At 37.4% G+C, this 23226-nt stretch overlaps 1 protein-coding gene across 49 annotated transcripts in view; it reads right to left on the reverse strand.

Annotated features, from left to right (window-relative positions):
- Positions 1 to 23226, reverse strand: part of HERC4 (HECT and RLD domain containing E3 ubiquitin protein ligase 4) — a 154030-nt gene that overhangs the window by 65428 nt on the left and 65376 nt on the right. For 23 of the 49 annotated variants that reach the window (XR_010146619.1, XM_054660154.2, XM_001167783.7 and 20 more), the window contains 6 exons: positions 6700 to 6776; positions 6293 to 6417; positions 5241 to 5300; positions 5006 to 5117; positions 4314 to 4503; positions 2768 to 2940 (listed from right to left, as the gene is read on the reverse strand). Coding sequence is in view for 46 of the 49 variants with exons in the window: in XM_054660154.2 (XP_054516129.2) it covers positions 2768 to 2940; positions 4314 to 4503; positions 5006 to 5117; positions 5241 to 5300; positions 6293 to 6417; positions 6700 to 6776 (737 nt within the window). In the remaining 3 variants the exon portion in view is untranslated. Of the gene's footprint in view, positions 1 to 2767; positions 2941 to 4313; positions 4504 to 5005; positions 5118 to 5240; positions 5301 to 6292; positions 6418 to 6699; positions 6777 to 10153; positions 10247 to 23226 lie in introns of all 49 variants that reach the window. The other 26 variants (XR_010146618.1, XR_010146617.1, XM_063780679.1 and 23 more) reach the window with 3 other exon arrangements.

A 23226-nucleotide genomic window follows, 5' to 3' on the forward strand; every position in this document is an offset into this window, starting at 1 on the left:
CTCCAGAGTTAGAGAAAGAAGAAAACTGAGGAAATTCCCCTTAATTCTTAACCACAGAGCAGAGGGAAGGAATATAGGCAGCTGTCAGATACAAGGTGTCTTTGAATAAACAAGTTTTGATAGTAATAGGTTTCTTGAATGATACAAATAAATCGTCCCTCATAGTTCATATCTACAGATACCTATTTATGGCACAGCAGGATGAAGCAAAGTTTCCTCTAAGGCATAGAAGAAAGATAATTCACTGCTCTAAAGCCTCCCAAAAAGAGATGTTTAAGAAAGTCATACCAGTATCATCCTGCTTTTGACTGTGTAACTACTGCAAACAAGAACCCAGTTTCCTCATAACCCAATAATTTCTTCAAGTCAAAAGTAGTGGTTTTCCATTCAAGTGGTGGTGGTAACAAAATCACTGTCTTATGAATATATAATAACTTACATATATTGTATTATTTATTTTTTTGAGATGGAGTCTCACTCTTTTGCCCAGGCTGGAGTGCAGTGGTATGATCTCAGCTCACTGCAACCTCTGCCTCCTGGGTTCAAGCAATTCTCTTGCCTTAGCCTCCTGGGTAGTTGGAATTACAGGCATGCACCACCATACCCAGCTGATTTTTTTTTGTATTTTTAGTGGAGACGGGGTTTCACCATGTTGGCCAGGTTGGTCTCAAACTCCTGATCTCAAGTGATCCGCTCGCCTCACCACCCAAAGTGCTAGGATTACATTACAGGCATGAGCCATCACGCCCAGCCCATATTGTATAATGTAAACAATACATAAATCTTGGAAAACTATCATGGCTGGTATTTCAATCCTTATAGATAATTCTTCATTTGCATATGGGATAAAGAAAAAGACTTCTTCAAAATCACAGTGGTAGGAAGCAACACAGATGGGTTAGAAATATGATCTTTTTGATTCCTAGTCCAGCGCCTATAATATAATACTGTATGTGATCTAGAATATGAACTTCTAGATCTAGGGGCATAAAATAAAATCAAACCCCCTTCTAAACAGATTATACTACTATATCTGCTGATATAAATGTGGACATTCATTTTTCCAGTCTATGAAAAGGGGCAAAATACTGACCATATAGGGTTTTAAAGTTAAATATATCTAGAGTATTCACATGAACTACAGACAAAGGAGGTTCTAGTGGTTAGTGGTTAGCAAGCAATAAATTTTCCCTTCCCCTTCAACCATCAAGATGTGAAGATTCTAGTATTTAGAATGAGTCCATCAAAAAGGTCTTTGAAGATGAAACTCTATCAAGTTCTTCCTTAGTTGAGACTGAAGTTACTGAGCTAGGCAGGTAATTTAACTTACTTGCTTAAGTTCTGCCTATAGTTTGAAAGAAAAAATGTTCAATATCCCCCCCTTCTCTGCCCCTTCCATTTTCTCGAGGTAAAAGACACAGCTAAGAAAAAAAAGTATTTTTTAAAGGGGGGAATAAAGATAAGCAGATAATGAAAGCACAGAATGAGTAATTATTTGGTAATAGGGTCCAGCTGAAAAGGGATTGTTCACCAAAGTAGTAGGATGAAGTCGAGAGAAAAGAAACAATCTAATTAATCTCTTGAATCCTCGGCAAACAGTACACAGAAAGGTAGAGACCCATCTCATGTAGTTAGAGAATCTTCTTAATAACTGTTTACTGCAGACCTGGACCCTGATATGCTAAAAGAAAGCCCTGTTCTGGGTAAAGGCAAACATAAGAATGACCTGTTTCCCTAGGAAATACATGGCTATGATTTCGTCAATCAAAATGAAGAGAAATGAGTTGTTTTTCTAGGAATCTTGGCCATACTAAATACCAAAGAAAAAAGTAAGTCCAGAAAGTTAAGTAGTTGAGAAAAATACCCAGGAGCTTCACTAAAATAGGAAAATAAATGGCCAGTAAAGGTTTGTTCTTAGACAAAGAACAGATGGATTATCTCCTTTATCCCTTTATTATTTACCTTAGCACTAGGCAAGAGGGTCTGAAAATGCAAAGAAGCTGTTAAGGAGAAGAAACTAAAGATTAAAGGTTCATGTGGGTTTTTTAGTCATTCCATAGGTTAGAAATATACGCTTCTCCCTTAGGTCATGTCTCATCTAAATAGCAACTTGAGAAAACCAAATGGCATAACAGAGGTATACCTACCAACTGTCAGGGATGAAAATCCATCTTTAATGAAACAGCTCAGAGTCTACTTCTTCATATAACTTTGAACTGCTACAAGTGTAAAGGGTACTATTTGTTACACTGGGAAGAAGGGCAGGGAAGAACAATAGGTAAATTAATGAATTACATATGGTTCCAATTTTAAATTAGTCATTTGTTTCAAATGAAATGTTCTACTTTGAGGCCATTAGTACCCTACAGCAAAAGAACACAAGTTTTAATGTTCATAATTACAACTAGGACCCAATCTCTTTAACAGGATAACCACTTATAGCTAACAAAAACCATATAATGCAAACTAACAAATTATATTCTTCATAAGTAAATATAAGGAGAATTCTAACTCATTAGTATGTTATTGTTCTGCCCAACTATGGATAAGTTATCTATACATGCCTAACAAAGTCAGGTAAGACCAGAGCTCCAAAGGACAGGTTTATTACTTCTTTTAAGAGAAAGTATAGATAACTTTTCCAAATTTCTATAATATGCATTGTTTTTGCCAATCTAAATCTTTAATAGATTAATGTTAAAATGAACAGTATCAATCTGTTAATAGGAATGGGGAAAGAGGAAAATAAAGGAACGATTGGACATACCCTATGTAGTATTTCTAAAACCTTTAATGCAGTATGAAGAAAACTGTTGAAAATTCTTCTTTCAGAAGGGGGAATACCGATCTTGTAGAGTTTCAAAAGATGTACCACAACTTCCTTAAAAAGTTCTACTATCTTGAGGAATAGTGGAGGTTCAAGTACTGACCACCAGTTTTCTGTTATTAAAAAGTGAACACGCAAATAAAATGAATTTTTTAAAAAATCACAATTTTCAAAATCATACTGACTTTTTTCTGAAACAGTAGTTGTTAACCCTGAGAAAACCCCAGAAAGATGCATATGACACAATATCTTATGTAACATTTCTAAGGTTTATAAACCTCCCCCCGACCAAGTTAAACAATATTGTCCGAAAAGCTCTCAAAAGCAAAAATAAAGTGTGAAAGTCTTGTTGAATTTATATTCTTGGTTTCCTAAGTTATATAAAAAACTCACCACTATACCTAATATTAAAACCCGTTTTTAAAAAATGTTTTGAAAATTACAGTTTCAATTTTTAAACAAAACATCCTTTAAATTGTATTGCTCTAATACTAAAGGATCTTTCTAACTTTTATCTTTCAATTTAATATATGGTTGAAATATTGTGAACCACTACCTTTAAAATGCAAGGTACTCCTGAAGATCAAATACAGAAGCTGAACAATGTAAAGTGTAACATATGGGTCCTTCCCCACATTCACTATTTGTAGTTACTAAGTACAAACACTTCAATCCTATGAAGCAGGCAGAAAGAATACAAAAACTTCTGACAACAGGAAAGCAATACTCTTTTCAGTCCCTGCTTGACTCTTTTTCCCTCAGATTCCCATATTCTACCCCTTGCTTGTTGCTTCCTCCATTTACCCTCAGCTTTAAAGTTCTTGTACTGACATTATTACTTCTACATATCTCAGCTCCACATATCTAACAAATACCATTAGAAAGAAAAGCACTGGGTTAAATGTAGCAAAAAAAGTATAAAGGCCAGGAAATAGAGATAAAATCTAGACAATTAGAAAAATTAAAGTGAGAAAACTTTAGGCCAAAAAACCAGAACAGTAAGAGATAGAAGTGCAAGATCAGATGAGCAATAAAATCTAGTCTATAGGCAGAAAAATAAAATCAAATATCATGAAATTAGCAAGTGAAGGAAACACAAGATAAAGGGCTTATATCAGGGTTCCAAGAAGATTTAAAGCCCATGTTTGTTCAGTTTTAATTGTTCCTCCTCCTTTACTTCTTTAATAGCAAGATTATACTAAAGGCGATGAGGGAAAGGAATATGGGTAACAGTTTTTAACTTTCCTAATACTGTCTCTGCTGTTACGTTTAATTGAACTTCTATATCTAACATGTTTTTCTTTCAACAACTCCAACAACTAGAATCAAAAGACTAGACAAAAGCAAGAAAAGGAAAAACAGGTTCATTTTTCCCTAAGACAGTGTCAAATAAGCAGGGCAGCAGAACTGCAAATGGCAAAAGAACTTATGAGCATTTTCATTTAAAGAGAAAAGGTTTCAAAAGAAAAAATATTAGAATTCTTACCAAGTACTTTCAGTGGTGCCTTTTCTAGGTTCACAAGAGCTGTACCAAAGGGAATTGCTATTGTTGTGAAATTGTTGGAATCACTCATCAGGGGACATTCTGGTAGAGTAAGATAAAACCTCAATGCTTCAACATCAGGTAAGGAGCTAGTCAGTTTAGGAATAAGATTCTTTTCCAAACTAGCTGCCACCTATATTTTGACAAAAAGTAAAACCTACTTCATTTAAAATGAATACACTTTCAAAGAAAAAAAAAAAAAAAAAAGGAAGGCAGGAAGAAAAGAAAGAAAAGGAAAATTTTGCACTACAGCAAATATGAAATGGTGAAGAAGAAAAAAGAAAGACAATGTCTTACAATGTATATACTTTGGAGCACAATGAAAATTAATGCCTAAGCATTGCTTGGAGAATTTAAAAAATCACGTGTACAAGTCTCAATTTAAACTCTCTACCTCTATAACCATACACAAACTTAAGCAACATGGTAAGGTTAAGTAATTCAGGGTCTGCTTCAAACATCTGAAAAGATTTATAGATCTTTGACAGCTAAATTACAAATGCTTTAAAATAAAATCTTATTTTAAAAGCACATCGTAAGAGTCTGTGAAACTGCAAAGTAAATTAGGCTATAAACGTATAAAACAAAACAAAATCAACAGATAATACTGTAAACATAATACTTTAAAAACAGACCTGCTGAGATATCTGCGGATGATCAGGTTGTATAAGTTTGTGGAATAAAAGCCTAGCAGCATTCATATCAACCCCTGAAAATCTGGTACCTGTTCTATAGTGATCATCATTGCTAAAAAACAGAAAAGAAAAAAAAAATAGAATAAAAATTTTAAATTATTTCATTTTTTAATTTGATATACTATTTAAGACAATAAATTTGAAAATTTCAGCATATTAAAGAATTGCCACTTACCTAACAGCTAAAAAACTTCCATTTAGGCAACCAGAGGAAGAAAACGTTCCATCTATCTCACTAAAAAATTTAAAAAAGTTTTTTTAATCACAGAATTAGAAATTTAATTGTTTACCCTTTCTTAAAAAAGAATTAAAATGAATAATCTAATGTTTAATGCTACAAAGCACTCCTCTAACACCCAATTGATGAATCAGAATTACATAAATTGCTAAAGACTGATAAAATAATACTTGATAAAGGTATTACTGTTTATTCTAGACTTTCTTAAATATTACTTTCATCCATTTATCCAATGTTATCTGCTTTAAAACATGGAATTTTAAAAATTAAGTGTGTATGTTCATGTAAAAAGTTTTTTAATTTAAAAAATTTTTAAACATTTTATATTGGCAGTGAGCCTAATCTGGGATGCCTTTGGGATTTTCAGAAAAATTATAGTTTTGGAAAACAAGCTAGAGAAACAAAATAGCTTTTCAAATACAACCCATCATCCCAAATACCAACAAAAAACAAATAACATCTTAAGTGCTACTAGGCAAGTTAACAAAATATTCAAGAAAGAAATAATATTCAAGTCTTCCAGAAAGTATAAAAGTTAAGATAGTGACCATTATAAAACCAGAAGGAACACATTTCAAGGCCAATCCTAAAATGGCTACATTAAATATTTTGTTATCATTTAACATATCTCTATGCACATGAGAGAACTACAACTTATACATATTTAATTAAGATCTTTAAAAATATCCATGGATTTTTTTTTTTGGAGACAAGTTCTCACTTTGTTGCCCAGGCTACAGTGCAATGGTGTTAATCTCAGCTCACTGCAGCCTCGACCTCCTGGGCTCAGCTGATCCTCCCACCTCAGCCTCCCAAGGAGTTGAGACCACAGGTGTGCACCACCACGCCCAGCTAATTGTATTTTTTTGTAGAGACAGGGTTTTGCCACGTTGCCCAGGCTGGTCTCCAATTCCTGGGCTCAGGCAATCTGCCTGGTGCTGGGATTACAGGCATGAGCCACTGTGCCTGGCCCAAAATGCTTTTCTTACTTGGCTATCTCCACAGGAAACCTTCCAGAAGGATAGCTCAGCCATTTCTGAATTAGAGCTTCATTCACTGTCCAGATCTGCTTTGTCGGATCGGGACATCTGAAGTCATCTGGTGGCCCACAGTTCTAAATTTTCAAATAAGATTAGTCAGAGGGAAGAGATATTATATATAACTCAAAAACCAAGAAGTTCCCACCATATATTTGTTTTTTAAACAGAATTAAATCTCTACTGAACACCTGAAACAAAAACCTATCAAATAGATCAGAAAAAACTTATTCTGTAGACTTAAGGGGAAAAAAACTAAGGCAATTACTTTGTAACATATAAAGAACATTAATAATGGGTTTTTAAAATTTGTCAAAATTATTGGAGCTATTTAATTATTTACATGACTATATTATTACCTGGGGACTAGAGTAATGTGAAAAGCTTTGATCTCCCCCTGAGAAAATTCTTTTTACACAGAAATATTCTTCATAATCTGTAATAAAAATGTAAAAAATTAAAAGCCAAGATTTATATAACATATTTCAGAGCATCAATATGCCATTAGATTTTCACATAATCATCTTATTTAATAAGGCCTCCCATTCATGGACTTCATGGTATAAAGTGACTTGAAATATTCTGACTGCTATGGGGATGAGACTGACCAAATGATGAACATTAAACGATCCCACAAGCATAAGCAGCATTTGGTGAAGTTTACAAGCCTTTCTTCTGCCCTGCACCAAGAGAAAAAGCTTTTTCTAATCTGCATCTCAGTATATTTCAGTTTAAACCAAAAATGATTAAAAAAAAATAGAACAAAAGCTACAAAAGATAGCTAGAAGGAAATAAAAATCAAGAGTATTTATTCTTGGCGAGGCACAGTGGCTCATGCCTGTAATCCCAGCACTTTGGGAGGCTGAGGTGGGAGGATCATTTGATGTCAGGAGTTCGAGGCCAGCCTGGCCAATATAGTGAAACCCCATCTCTACTAAAAATACAAAAATTAGCCAGGCGTGGTGGTGTGTGCCTGTAATCCCAGCTACTTGGGAGGCTGAGACAGGAGAATCGCTTGAACCCAGGAGGCAGAGGTTGCAGTGAGCCGAGATCACCCCACTGCACTCCAGCCTGGGCCAGAGAGTAAGACTCCACCTCAAAAAAAAAAAAAAAAAAAGAATTGAACTGGGCTACAGTGGCACGTGTCTGTAGTCCCAGCTACTTGGGAGGGTGAGGCAGGAGGATGGCTTGAGCCCAGTTCAAAGCTGCAGTATGCTATGACTGCATCTGTGACTAGCCACTGCACTCCAGCAAGCAACATAGCAAGACCCATCTCTTAAAAAAAAAAAAATTATTCTTAAAAAGAAACAGCAAACAAAAATTAAAACTTCTGGAGTAAAGAACTTTTTTTTTCAATATAGGTGTACAAGATAATACATACAGCTCTTTGTTGGCAGCTATTTGTCAGTAAAAGCCAAATTAGGCCCCAAAGTGAATACATTAATAAGCAAATTTATTAGGAATAATGAAGGGGCAACAAAGTTTATTTTGAAAAAGATATTCCGGGCCTCCTTTTTTTTCTTTTCTTCTGCTCCCCAAACTGGAAAGAGTATCTATTACCAAAAATATTGCTTGGCTAGTCCATAGTCTATCCCTGTTATCCTATTCCCATTCCTTAGTTGACTAATTCTTCACCTTGTATTATTTGTGACCATGGCTGCTACAGAATTATCCATTCTTTTCAAGGAAATGACCACATGTTAATTTCCTTGATTATTCCTTACAAGCAAGCACAATGTTTTATTTGTAAAAGAAATCAGTAAATACCTGTCCATACAAATAAACAATTGTTATCTAGGTTATACCAAAAATGAGCTTCAGAGTTTAGAACAATAATTTGATAATTACTATCAAATTTTCCATAAGTCACAAGAATACCCTAAGGCCAAAAACAAGTTTTAAGAATAGAATAAAAGGGTAAATCTTTATTAAATAAGCCAATTATTCAATCTAAAATCTTTTTTCTAAATAATTCTCACAAATCTATATGGAATTGCTCATTTCCTCAAAAGATTTAGCAGGATGTTATTTATTTCCTCTTAAAATGTGATTGTGCCCTCTATAAACAATTCCCTACAAGATGGTTGACTAATCTACAGTACATGAATGGGTTTCTGGAGGCTATGAGTTAGGTACCAAAAGTTAAGTTTCCTTAATTTCCTTTTTTTATTTTTATTTATTTCTTTTTATTTATTTATTTATTTATTTGAGACGGAGTTTCACTCTTGTTGCCCAGGCTGGAGTGCAGTGGCGCGATCTTGGTTCACCGCAACCTCCATCTCCCAAGTTCAAGCGATTGTCCCACCTCAGCCTCCCAATTAGCTGGGATTACAGGCATGGGCCACCACACCTAATTTTTTATTTTTAGTAGAGACGGGGTTTCTCCATGTTGGTCAGGCTGGTCTCGAACTCCAACCTCAGGTGATCCGCCCACCTCGGCCTCCCAAAGTGTCAGAATTACAGGTGTGAGCCACTGCACCTGGCCTTATTTTTATTTTTTGAGACAGTTCTCACTCTGTCGCCCGGGTTGGAGTGCAGTGGCATGATCTCGGCTTACTGCAACCTCAGCCTCCCGAGTAACTGAGATTACAGGCGCCCACCACCACATCTAATTTTTGTATTTAGTACAGATGGGGTTTCACCATTTTGGTCAGGCTGGTCTCGAACTCCTGACCTCAAGTGATCTGCCCACCTCAGCCTCCCAAAGTGCTGGGATTACAGGTGTGAGCCACTGCATCCTATCCTTAATTTCCTTTTAATCACTACTTGAAAAAGTTTGAGAAACCTAGTCATTTGTCCTGTATAACTTTATGCAGACTGGATTTTGCTGACTTTATCTTTGTGGTTTCTCCTAACATTTGGCTTGGACTTCTGTTCTGTAAATTGGTGGTTGAATCTAGACAGGTTTCAATCACCGTTTGGTTATTTCAGTAAAACTACTACATGGAGGCAGGAGAGTAGTTCCATCAGGAAACACATAATTCCTTTGAGAAGAATTTTCACTGAGTCCTTTTTTGTGGTGGTAGTAGGCATTGATGCTCATTCACTGTAGGTTGAAAAATTATGTGTTAGCATTACTTCATATTGTAGCTGAAGCATTAGTTTCTCCCTATCTATTATACAGTTACCTTATAACAGGAAAGAGAGGATTAATGCTTGATCTGTTACAATTATTTACTGTCCTCTTGTTTTTCAAATTTGCATTTCTTTGATACTAAAGAGGTTAATAATTTTTGCATGTTTCTTAGTAATATAAATTTCTTCCTTTAGGAACTTCCATTAATTTCCTTTATTTATTGTTTGTCTTATTTATCTATTAGCTGTCTTGTTTTTTTTTTTCATTAATATGTATGGGCACTTTAGATATTCAGGATATTAACCTTAGGTTGTAATTGCTACAAATATTTTTTCCAAATAATTATTTGCTTAATTTTGACTCACAGAACATTTACTTTTCCATTTAAACAAATTTATCTAATTCTTTATAACTTTCATAGCATATATGCTGAGAAAGGCTTTTCCCATCCTCAACTCATATCTTCTTGTCTTAAGAAGTATTTACTCTTTAATTCATTTATAGTTTATCTTAGTGCATATTGTGACATTAGGATCTAAACTGACCTTTTTGTCCCCAATTTTCATGTGTCAAGTAATTTTCCCCCCTTATCTAAAGAGCAGTGATGCCTTGTTTCAATGTGTATGAACAGACATCATATCTTCCACCTGTAATACATACTCTAAACAATTTTGCCACTCTTTCTCTATCTGAAAGTGTCCTTAAAATTCCTCTCCGCTGGGCACAGTAGCTCATACCTGTAATCCCAGCACTTTGGGAAGCCAAGGTAGGAGGATCACTTGAGCCCAGGAGCTCAAGACCAGCCTGGACAACATGGCAAGACCTCGCCTCTACAAAAAAAATTAAAAATTGGTTAAGCGTGGTGGCGCATGCCTGTAGTCTGAGCCCAAGAGGTCGAGGGTGGAGTGAGCTGTGATCACGCCACTGCAATCCAGCCCGGGCAGCCTTCTTCTTCTTCTTTACAAAATACATTGTCGGGGAAAATTTTGAATACCTTGAAATAGACCCCCCCTGCCCCACAAGAAACAGTCTTGATTAGTGCACTGTTTAGGATTATCTCCACCTTTCACTGTCTTTGAGCTATTCACAATTCTGTAAATTGTACTTCTACTTAGAAGCAAAACAGTGATAGAGCCACAATTGTGTATGTGCTTTTGTTTAACATGGAAAATGAGTAGTTTTGATGGTCTCTGAGCCCCTTTCCACTCTTAGCACTTATTCAGGACTCCAAAGGGCTTTGTTTACATGGGTTAAAATCATTAATACTTAACATATTAGAACTTAAAATTGAGAAACTTAAAAAATAGTTTTTTATTTGAAGATGAGCAATATTGAGTGCATTACATTTAGCATAGAAAACATCTTAGTATTAATATGAAAATCATTTTGACTGGCCGGGCGCGGTGGCTCACACTTGTAATCTCAGCACTTTGGGAGGCCGAGGTGGGTGGATCACGAGGTCAGAAGATCGAGACATACAGTGAAACCCCGTCTCTACTAAAAATAAAAAAATAAAATACAATAAAAATTAGCCGGGCGTGGCGGCGGGTGCCTGTAGTCCCGGCTACTTGGGAGGCTGAGGCAGGAGAATGGCGAGAACCCGGGAGGCAGAGCTTATAGTGAGCTGAGATCGCTCCACTACACTCTAGCCTGGGTGACAGAGCAAGACTCCGTCTCGAAAAAAAAAAAGAAAAAAAAAGAAAATCATTATGACTTCAAGAACCCTCTGAGATAGAAATACTGAACTCAAGCAAAATGTCACTTTGTTGTAGAATATTAAAGAGCATAACTAAAGATACAACTGGGGAAATGAATTTTATTTTCCTCAGTTTATACCTGAGTCTGAAAGAAGCTATAAAATGGTTAACATCTTAGCAAAGTTAACTCAATTTAGAAGGACCTGCTCCCTTGGTTTACTGATAAATACCTATAATATAAAATGTTATTCTTTACTTTTTGTGTAATCTGCTAGATAGCAAATAATCTGTTTTATTAAAATAATATTCTATGCTTTATGTTGTCTTTATTGTCCTTTAAATTTAAGAGGAAAAAAGAACAAAGGCTCCTGACTTACAAAAGAGCTAAAGTTCTTTTCAATCATATTATCATCTGTATTTATTTTTATTTATTGTCACTGTAGTAAAATAGGTAACTAAGTATTATTTCTCAAGCACCTATGATTATATCTTAATGAAGTATCCACATTTCCTCTCATACTTATTTGATTTTTGCCTTCCTATGATGAGCTGAACTGTATCCCCCACCCAAATAGATCTGTTTGAAGCTTTAACCCTGAGTACCTCAGAATGTGACTGTATTTGGAGATAAGGGCATTAAAGAGGTGATTATTAAAATTAGGCTTTATTTATTTACTATCCTCTTGCTTTTCAAATTTGCATTTCTTTGATACTAAAGAGGGTAATAATTTTTGCATGTTTCTTAGTAACATAAATTTCCTCTTTTTGGAAATTAGGCCCTAATCCACCATGACCTGTGCTCTTGTAAGAGGCGGAAGAAACATAGTCAGCCCTCTGTATCCATAGGTTCCATATTTGCAGATTCAATCAACCATGCATGGATAGAAAATATTTTTCTTTGTTCATTTGTTTTTGAGACAAAGTCTCGCTCTGTCGCCAGGCTGGAGTGCAGTGGTGTGATCTTGGCTCACTGCAACCGCCTCCCGGGTTCAAGCGATTCTCCTGCCTCAGCCTCTCAAGTAGCTGGGACTATAGGTGCGTGCCACCACGCCTAGCTAATTTCTGTATTTTTAGTAGAGATGGGGTTCCACCATGTTGGCCAGGATGGTCTTGATCTCTTGACCTTGTGATCCACCTGCCTCGGCATCCCAAAGTGCTGCAATTACAGGCGTGAGCCACTGTACCCGGCTGGAAAATATTTTTTTAAGAAACCCCAAAAGTTCTCAATAAATAATAATAATACAATTAAAAATCATACAGGCCAGGCATGGTGGCTCATGCCTGTAATCCCAGCATTTTGGGAGGCCGAGGCAGGCAGATCACCTGAGGTCAGGAGTTTGAGAACAGTCTGGCCAAAATGGTGAAACCCCATCTCTACTAAAAATACAAAAATTAGCTGGGTGTGGTGGCACTGCTTGTAATTCCAGCTACTCAGGAGGCTGAGGCAGGAGAATTGCTTGAATCCAGGAGGCGGGGGCTGCAGTGAGCTGAGATCCTGCCACTGCATTACAGCCTGCACAAAAGAGTGACACTCCGCCTCAATTAAAAAAAAAAAAAAAAAATGGGGGTATAGTACTATCCAATTCTAGTTTCAGTTATTATTTAAAAGGTTTTCTGGCACAACCTTACTGCTCTAATTCTCACTTATGCCAGTGGTTCTCTAACCTTATTGTTTCTAATCCACATATTCTATGCCAGTAGTTCTCAAAAGGGGATGTTCTTCAGGCTTACCCATTGAGTTGTTTTTTTCATGATGGAGTTTCGCTCTTGTTGCCCAGGCTTAAGTGCAATGGTGCAATCTCAGCTCACTGCAACCTCCTCCTCCTGGGTTCAAGCGATTCTCCTGCCTCAGCCCCAACGAGTAGCTGGGACTACAGGTGTGCACCACCATGCCTGGCTAATTTTTATATTTTTAGTAGAAACGGGGTTTCACCATGTTGGTCTCAAACTCCTGACCTCAGGTGATCCACCCATCTCGGCCTCCCAAAATGCTGGGATTACAGGTATAAGCCACTGTGCATGGCTCCCATGGAGTTTTATAAAAATAAAAAAAAAAATAAAAATATGTCTAGGCTTGATCCTACACTTGCTGGTTCTTTTGATATTCTTGTGTATACCTGGTATGTTAGATCTCAAGATTATTAAGTTGTATCTCAAGATTTCGTTTTTGTCTATAAATGGTTATGCTCAGCTATATTTACATATCAGACATAAGAGTCACTGAGTTCCTTGAAAATAGGCCTAATCATCATCTTTGGAAACATTATTATTCTTACTCTGAATCTTCATCAGATCATATCATTTGATAATTATCAGTAATAAACTAGCCACAGTTATTTTAGGCCTCTGTCACCTATTAACCAGAGCAGTTTTTGTCTGCTCTGATGCTTGCCTGAAGACTCTCCTACAAGCTACAGGCCAGTTTGTGTTTTCAACAAAGGAGTCTCAGAGCCCTATTAAAAGGATTCCAACAGGTATGTGAAACAATGTATACATCAAAGAAAAGACACTTGGGTATAGGGTTCTGAAGAGATCTCTCTTACATAACTTTCAAAACGTAGCAGTGAAGTACATTAGGATTCCTCATATTCTTTTTTGTTAGGTGAGAAACAGACATTTCATGAAACTGCTAACCCAAGGTCCAGCAGAATAAGAATTCATTATGACATAAGAAAGAATGAACTGATGAAGAAAAATTTATTATGGTTACATGTTTGAATAATGTTTAATTTTGATTTTGTGTTCATTTTTCCTTTCTAAAGTTATCCACAATTTCATAAAACTCTGCTTGAGTAAACTAAAAGGAATTATTTAAAAATGCTACCTGATTCTCACTGATGCCTAGAATTCCATCTCTTACTAAGTCTCCCTTCATTAGTAATATAGTTATTTATAAAGGTTCAATAAGAATATGTCCCCTTTCCTACTAGAATATAATTGAAAAAAATCTATTATGCAACCAAAGACTTATCTGAAGTGTTATATTTGAGAACGACGGTTCCTTAATCAGGTATGACAAGTCACTTTTTTTTCTTTTGTAGAGACAGGGTCTTGCTATGTTGCTCAGGCTGGTCTTGGACTCCTATCCTCAAGCAATCCTCCCGCCTCAACCTCTCAAAGTGCTGGGATTACAGGTGGAAGCCATCACACCAGCCAATAAGTCATCTGAAGGAACAAAGTTTGCCTGTACTAACAGGGGCGATGCTGAGGATACCCTCTCTGCAGTAAAGATTAGCTCAGCAGGTCTGGGGTATTCCTATGGATTGAACTGGGTCTCCTAAAACTTTGCATATTGGGCAAGGCACGGTGGCTCATGCCTGTAATCCCAGCACTTTGAAGGCCCAGGTAGGCACATTGCTTGAGCTCAGAAATTGGAGAACACCCTGGGCAACATGGTAAAACCCCATCTCTACAAAAAATACAAAAAGTTAACTGGGTGTGGTGGCATGCACCTGTAGTCCCAGCTACTCAGGAGGCTGAGGTGGGAGGATCGCTTGAGTCTGGGAGGTGGAGGCTGCAGTGAGCCAAGGTCATGCCACTGCACTCCAGCCTAGGTGACAGAGCCAGACTGTCTCAAAAAAAAAAAAAAAAAAAATTGTGTGTTGAAATCCTAATCCCCAATATCTCAGAATATGATCTTATTTGGAAATAAGGTCACTGCAGATATAATTAGTTAAGGTCATAATGGATTAGGGTAAGTCCATAACCCAATGTTTTGTGTCCTTATAAAAGGGGGAATTTGGATGCAGACACGTACAGAGAGAAGGCCAAGGTCTACAAGCGAAGGAATGCCAAAGATTGACAGCAAACCACCAGAAACTAGGAAAGAAATATGTAACAGATTCTTCTTACAGCCTTCAGAAGGAAGCAACTCTAAATTCGGACTTCTAGTCTGCAGAATAGTGAGCCAATAAATTTGTATTGTTCAAGCCACCGAGTTTGTGGTAGTTTGTTACAAGCAACTCTAGCAAACTAATATAGTTGTTTAAACTTTACACATTTTAAAGAAAGGTGTGCCCCTTGCCTGGCTCCAGGGAGATAATAATCACTAAACCAAAGGAATATTCTGGCTGTTAAGAATGTCCTTTTGTCAGCTGGGTGCAGTGGTTCATATGTGTAATCCCAGCACTTTGGGACATCAAGGAGGGGGAGGATCACTTGAATCCAGGAGTTCAACACTAGCCTGGGCAACATAGTGAGACCCCGTCTCTACAAAAAAATTTAAAAATTAGCTGAGTGTGGTAGCAAACACTTGTAGTTCCAGCTACTTAGGAGGCTGAGGTGAAAGGACTGCTTGAGCCTGGGAGGCTGAGGTTGCAGTGAGCTGTGATCATGTCACAGCACTCTAGCCTGGGCAACAGAGTGAGACCTTGTATTTAAAAAAAAAAAAAAAAATTCCTCTTGTTTACCCATGGCATTGGCCACACAGAGAGTTTATGATTAAAATGTTAATTCATGCTGGGGGCCATGGGTTTAACCTCTGGATGGGCTAGAATTGGTAAATTAAATTCACATGTAACTAGTTTTTATCCTATATAGCTTGAGTACAGTGCAAAAAGATTATCAATTTTTACACAATTTTTTATCATAAAATATACATAAAATTTACAATTTTAACTGCACAATTTAGTGGTAGCAAGTATATTCACAATGTTGTGCAACTATCACCACTAATCATTTCTAGAACTTCATCTTCTAAAACAGAAACCCATTAAATGGAAACTCTCCGTTCCCTCCTCCCTCTAGGAACTAGTAACCACTATTTCTGTCTCCATGAATTTGGTTGTTCTAGGTACCTCTTATCAGTAGACTCATATGATATTTGTCCTTTTGTGTCTTTCACCCCACATAATGTTCTCCAGATTCATACATGTTGCATAATGTATGAGAATTTCATTACTTTCTATGGCTGAATACTATTCCACTATAGAGGTATACAATATTTTTTTTCACTCATTCATCTGCTGATGGACATGGGTTGTTTCCACCTTTTGGCTATAATGTATCACAATTTTTTGATGAAACTAAATTGCAGCAAAAACGACTGATTTTAAAACACCAACTCCTTCCCCATTCTAATGCAAATAATCTCAAGGTCTACAGTTTCGAAGGTGCCAAAATGCATTCCTAAGTAATGGTGACCTTTGTTAAATATGAGCATAACTGAAAAAGCCTTTTAATTATAAAAAAAATCATCAAGTTTATTTACAATAAAAAGCACTGGACCTTTACAAATGTCAACCTTCATAGTATCCTCGTCACTGTGAATAGATAAAATCTATTAACACACACACGTGACTCAACTTTTGCATCACTTTACAGAAAATCAGAATTCTGGTTTCCATCAATAGATAAACAAGAAGACAATTCTGAGGAAGTTTGGGATAGTAAAATATATATGAAAAGAAGGACATTTTGCTTTCAGGTTGTCAAAAAAATGAATGAGAAAACAGCATTCAAATATTTCCAACTAAGTAGTAAATTAACATCAATGAAAAAATAATCAGCTCTGCAAGAATAATAGATAAAAAATAGGTATATACAAGTTTGGCTAAAGCAGCATGGATATAAAAGGCAAATTTAAAATGTTTAATTTTTTAAATTTTTACTTTTTTTTTTTTTTTTTTTGAGATGGAGTCTCACTCTGTCTCCAAGGCTGGAGTGCAGTGGTGCAATCTCAGCTCACTGCAACCTCGGCCTCCTGGGTTCAAGCGATTCTCCTGTCTCAGCCTCCTGAGTAGCTTGGACTACAGGTGTCTGCCACCACACCGAGCTAATTTTTTGTATTTTTAGTTCAGACGGAGTTTCACCAAGTTGGCCAGGCTGGTCTCAAACTCCTGATCTCAAGTGATCTGCATACCTTGGCCTCCCAAAGTGCTGGGATTACAGGCCTGAGCCACCGTGCCTAGCCTTATTTTAATTTTTATGAGTACACAGTAGGTACATATATTTATGGGATACATGAGACATTTTGATACAGGCATACAGTGTATAAAAATCACATGAGAATAAATGGAGTATCCATCCCCTCAAGCACTTATCATTTCTTTGTGTTACAAATGTTCCAATAATATATTTATTTTTAAATGTACAATACATTATTCTCAACTGTAGTCACTCTGTTGTGCTATGGAATACTAGACCTTATTCAATTAACTATATTTTTATACTTTTTTTTTTTTTTTTGAGACGGAGTCTTGCTCTGTCACCTAGGCTCGAGTGCAGTGGCTCACTTGGCTCACTGCAAGCTCCACCTCCCGGGTTCATGCCATTCTCTTGCACAGCCTCCCGAGTAGCTGGGACTACAGGCCTGCAGGCGCCTGCCACCATGCCTGACTAATTTTTTTTTTTTTTGTATTTTTAGTAGAGATGGGGTTTCACTGTGTTAGCCAGGATGGTCTTGATCTCCTGACCTCATGATCTGCCCACCTCAGCCTCCCAAAGTGCTGGGATTACAGGCGTGAGCCACCCCACCCCTGCCATTTTTGTACTTATTAACTATCCTCACTTCCTCCCCTTACCCCACTACCCTTCCCAGCCTCTGGTAACCATCATTCTATTCTCTATCTCTGTGAGTACAACTGTTTCAATTTCTAGCTTCCACCAACAAGTGAGAACATGTGACTGTCTTTCTGTGCTGGCTATTTCACTTAACATAATGTCCTCCAGTTCTCATATTGTTGCAAATGACAGGATCTCATTCTTTTTTATGGCTGAATAGTATTCCATTGTGTATATATACACCACATTTTCTTTATCCATGTCTGTTGATGAACACTTACATTGATTCCAAATACTGGCTATTATGAATAGTGCTGCAATAAACATGAGAGTGCAGATACCTCTGTGATGTACAGATTTCCTTTCTTTTGGGTATATACCCAGCAATGGATCATCTGATAGTTCTATTTTCAGTTTTTTTAAGGAATCTCCATACTGTTCTCCATAGTGGCTATACTAATTTACATTCCCACCAACTGCATACAAGCGTTCCTTTTTCTCCATATCCTTGCCAGCATGTTATTGCCCTCCTTTAGATAAAAGCCATTTTAACCAGAGTGAGATAATACCTCATTTTAGTTTTGATTTGCATTTCTCTGATGATGTTGAGTACCTTTCATATACCTGTTAGCCATTTGTATACCTTCTTTTGAGAAATGCATATTTAGATCTTTTGCCCATTTTTTAATGAGATTATTAGATTTTTCCTATAGAGTTGTTTCAGGAACAACTGAGTTGTTGAGTTCAACAGAGTTCAACAACTGAGTTGAAACAACAGAGTTGTCTTTATATATTCTGGTTATTAATTCCTTATCAGACGGGTAGTTTGCAAATATTTTCTCCCATTCTGTGAGTTGTTTCTTCACTTTCTTGTTTCCTTTGCTGTGTAGAAGCTTTTTAATTTGATGTGATCCCATTTGTCTACTTTTGCTTTGGTTGCCTGTGCTTGTGGGGTATCACTCAAGAAATTTTTGCCCAGACCAATGTCCTGGAGAGTTTCCTCAGCGTACATGCTTTTGGTATACAGTGAGAGATAGGGGTGTAATTCGTCTGTTTTCATGCTGCTATAAAGAATTGCCTGAGACTGGGTAATTTATAAAGGAAAGAGGTTTAATTGACTCACAGTTCAGCATAGCTGGGGTGGCCTCAGGAGACTTATAATCACGGCAGAAGGCGAAGAGGAAGCAAAGCACCTTCTTCACAAGGTGGCAGGAAGAAGTGTAGAGCGAAGTGGGGTAGAGCCCCTTATAAAACAATCAGATCTTGTGAGAACTCACTCATTATTACAAGAACAGCATGCAGGAAACCAATTCCATGATTCAATTACCTCCACCGGGTCTCTCTGTTGACACATGGGGATTATGAGGATTACGATTCAAGATGAGATTTGGGTGGGGGCACAAAGCCTAACCATATGAGGGGTCTAGTTTCATTCTTCTGCATATGGATATCCAGTTTTTCCAGTACCATTTATTGAAAAGAATATCCTTTTTCCAATGTATGTCCTTGGCGCCCTTGTCCAAAATGAATTTACTGTACATATATGAATTTATTTCTGAGTTCTCTGTTCTGTTCCATTGGTCCATGTGTCTGTTTTTATGCCAATATTATGCTGTAATTTTATTGGGGTCTGTCTCTTGTTAGCTCTAATAATATTTGCTTTGTATATCTGGGTTTTCTAGTGTTGGGTGCATATATATTTACAACTGTTATATCCTCTTGTTGAACTAATCCTTTTATCATTATACAATGACCTTCTATATCTTCTTATACTTTTTGTCCTCAAATCTATTTTGTCTGATATAAGTATAGCTACTCCTGCTCTTTTTGGTTTCCATTTGCATGGAATATCTTTTTCCATCCCTTTATTTTCAGTGTATGTGTGTCTTTATAGGTGAAGTGTGTTTCCTTGCAGGGAGCAGATCACTGGGTCTTGTTTTTTCATCCAGCCAACCACTCAATGTCTTTTGACTGGGCAGTTTAGTCCATTTACTAAATGTTATTATTAATAAGGACTTACTCCTGACATTTTAAAATTTGCTTTCTTGTTTTATGGTCTTCTCTTCCTTCTTTCCTTCCTTCCTATCTTCCTTTTTGTGAATGTGACTTTCTCTGGTGGTACGTTTAATTTCCTTTTTTTTTTTTTAATTTTCTGTGCATCTATTAATTTTGTTTGTTTTTTGAGACATGGTCTTGCTCTACTGCCCACACTGAAGTGCAGTGGCACAATCATGGCTCACTGCAGCCTCAACCTCCTGGTCAAACAATCCTCCTACCTCAGCCTCCCAAATAACTGGGACTATGGGCATGTGCCATGATGCCAGGCTAATTTTTATTTTTTATATAAATGGGGTATCACTATGTTGCCTAGGCTGATCTCAAACTCCTGGGCTCAAGCAATCCTCTTGCCTCCTGTTTTCTGATCTGATCTGAGGTTACCAGGCTTGCAAACAACATCTTAACTGATGACAAGTTTACTCTCATTACAAAAACAAATAAGCAAAGAGAAAAATGATAAAAACTTTACACTTTATCTTTTCCCCTGCTCTTTAATTTTATTACATTTATTTATATCTTATTATATTGTATATGTCTTTACAAGTTGCTGTAGTTATTATTTTTGATCTGTTTATTTTAGTCTTCTTACTCAAGATGAGTAGTGCGCACACCACAATGTCTGTGTACTTACTATTATCATGAGTTTTGTACCTTTAGTTGATTTGTTATTGTTCATTAATGTCCCTTTCCTTCAGAATGAAAAACTCCCTTTAGCATTTCTTATAGTACAGGTCTGCTGTTGATGAAACGCCTCAGCGTTTTTGTTTTGTTTTTTTTTTTTTGAGACAGTTTCCTCTTGCTGTCCGGGCTGGAGTGCAATGGTGCGATCTCAGCTCACTGCAACCTCCACCTCCCGGGTTCAAGCAATTCTCCTGTCTCAGCCTCCTGAGTAGCTGGGATTACAGGCACCGGCCACCATGCCCAGCTAATTTTTTAATTTTTATTTTTAGTAGAGATGGGGTTTCGCCACGTTGGCCAGGCTAGTCTCAAACTCCTGACCTCAGGTGATCTGCCCGCCTCAGTCTCCCAAAGTGGTGGGATTATAGGCATGAGCCACCATGCCCGGCCACCCCTCAGTTTTTGTTGGTCTGGGAAAGTCTTTATTTCTCCTTCGCATCTGAAGGATATTTTCACTGGATATAATATTCTGGGATAAATGTTATTTTCCTTTAGCACTTTAAATATGTCATGCCATTCTCTCCTAATCTGTAAGGTTTCCACTGAGAAGTCTGCTGCCAGATGTACTGGAGCCCCATTGTATACTGTTTCTTTTCTCTTGCTGCTTTTGAGATCCTTTCTTTATCCCTGACCTTTGGGAGTTTGATTATCAAATGTCTTGAGGTAGTCTTATTTGGGTTAAATCCACTTGGTGTTCTATAACCTTGCACTTGAATATTGATATTTTTCTTTAGGATTGAAAAGGTCTCTATTATTAGCTCTTTAAATAAACTTTCTATCCCTCTCTCTCCTTCTACCTCCTCTTTAAGGCCAGTAACCCTTAGATTTGCCCTTTTGAGGCTATTTTCTAGATCCTGTGGGAGTATTTCACTCTTTTTTCTTTTGTCAACTCTGTATATTTTCATATATCATGTCTTCATGCTAATTCTTTCTTCTGCTTGATCAATTCTGCTGTTGAGAGCCTCTGATGCATTCTCCAGGTTGTCAATTACATTTCTAACTCCAGAATTTCTCTTTGATATTTTACCATTGTTTTGATCTCTTTGTTAAATTTATCTGATAGGATTCTGAACTTCCTCTGTTTATCTTCAGTTTAGTTGAGATTTCTCAAAACAGCTGTTTTGAATTTCCGAAAAGTCACGTGGCTTTGTCTCTTCATGTTTGGTCACTAGTGCCTTATTTCGTTGGTTTGGTGAGGTCATGTTTTCCTGGATCGTCTTGATGCTTCTAAATTTTCAGCAATGTCTAAGTGCTGAAGAGTTAGGTATTTATTCTATTCTTTGCAGTCTGTACTTGTTTGTACCTGAACTTCTTGGGAAGGCATTCCAAGTATTCAAAAGGAATTGAGTGTAATGATCTCAATTCTTCAGTCACTGCAGCCATCTGCATTAGTGGACACTCCAAGCCCAGTAACACTTTTTTTTTTTTTTTTTAAGAGACAGAGTCTCACTATGGTTGCCCAAGCTGGAGTGCAGTGGCTATTCACAGGCACGATCCCACTACTGATCAGCACAGGAGTTCTGACCTGCTCCATTTCCAACCTGAGCCAGTTCACCCCTCCTTAGGCAACCTGGTGGCCCCCCACTCCCAGGAAGTCACCATATTGATGTCGAACTTAGTGCAGACACCCAATCAGCAGAGCACATTAGCCCAGAGCTCCTGAGCCCAAGCGATCCTCCTGCCTCAGCTTCCTAAGTAGGTGGGACTACATGCACACACCACCACGCCCAGCAAAACTGTGACTCTTGCCAACTCATAGAGGTACTGCCTTGGTGAACTTGGGTAAGATCTGGGAGAATTCCCTGGATTACTAGGCAGAGTCTCTTGTTCTTCTCCCTTACTCTCCCCCAAACAAATGAAGTTTCCCTCTCACTCTCTCTCTCTGTGCTGAGATTCTTAAGAGTTGGGGTAGAGGTGATGCAAGCACTCCCATGGCCACCACTGCTAAGACTGTGCTAGATCACACCTGACAGTACTGGGTCTCACCCAAGGCATGTAGAGACTAATTCCTGTCTATTGTTGATGTTTATTCAAAGCCCAAGGGCTCTTTAGTCAGCAAGTGATAAATCCTGTCAGGCCTGGGGTCTTTTATCTTCAGGGCAGCAGCTTCCCTTCTAGTCAAAAAATTTTTTGTTGTTTTTATATGGGAGACTTGAGTTTTATTACTCAAATCAGTCTCCCCAGAAATTTGAAGGCTAGGGTTTTTCAAGGATAGTTTGGCAGGCAGGAGAATGGGTGCTGCTGACTGGTTGGGGATGTAATCATATGGATGTGGAAAATGTCCTTATGTGCTGAATCCACTTCTGGGTCAAAATTTTTAAATATTTTTAATAAGCAATAGATTCAAAGAGTTCAAATTCTTAAAAAATAGAAAATAATTGACACTCCTGTATATACCCAAAAGAACTGAAAGCAGGATCTCAAAGAGATACCTGTACACCTACATCCATAGCAGCATTATTCACAATAGCCAAAAGGTAGAAACAACCCAATCGTCCACTGATATATGAATAGATAAACAAAATGTGGTATAAGCATACCTCAAAGATATTTAGGGTTTGGTTCCAGACAACTGCAATAAAGCAAATATCGCAATAATGCAAGTCACACAAATTTTTGGTTTCATAGTGCACATAAAAGTATGTTTATACTAGCCTGGGTGCAGTGGTTCACACCTGTAATCCCAGCACTTTAAGAGGCCAAGGTGGGCAGATCAAATAAGGCCAGAAGTTTGAGACCAGACTGGCCAACATGTTGAAACCCTGTCTCCAATAAAAATACTAAAAAAATTAGCCAGGTGTGGTGGTGTGCACCTGAAATCCTAGCTACTAGGGTGACTAAGCCACAAGAATCACTTGAACCCACGAGGTGAAGGT

The sequence above is a fragment of the Pan troglodytes genome, chromosome 8 (assembly GCF_028858775.2).
Source record: "Pan troglodytes isolate AG18354 chromosome 8, NHGRI_mPanTro3-v2.0_pri, whole genome shotgun sequence".
Lineage (NCBI taxonomy): Eukaryota > Metazoa > Chordata > Mammalia > Primates > Hominidae > Pan > Pan troglodytes.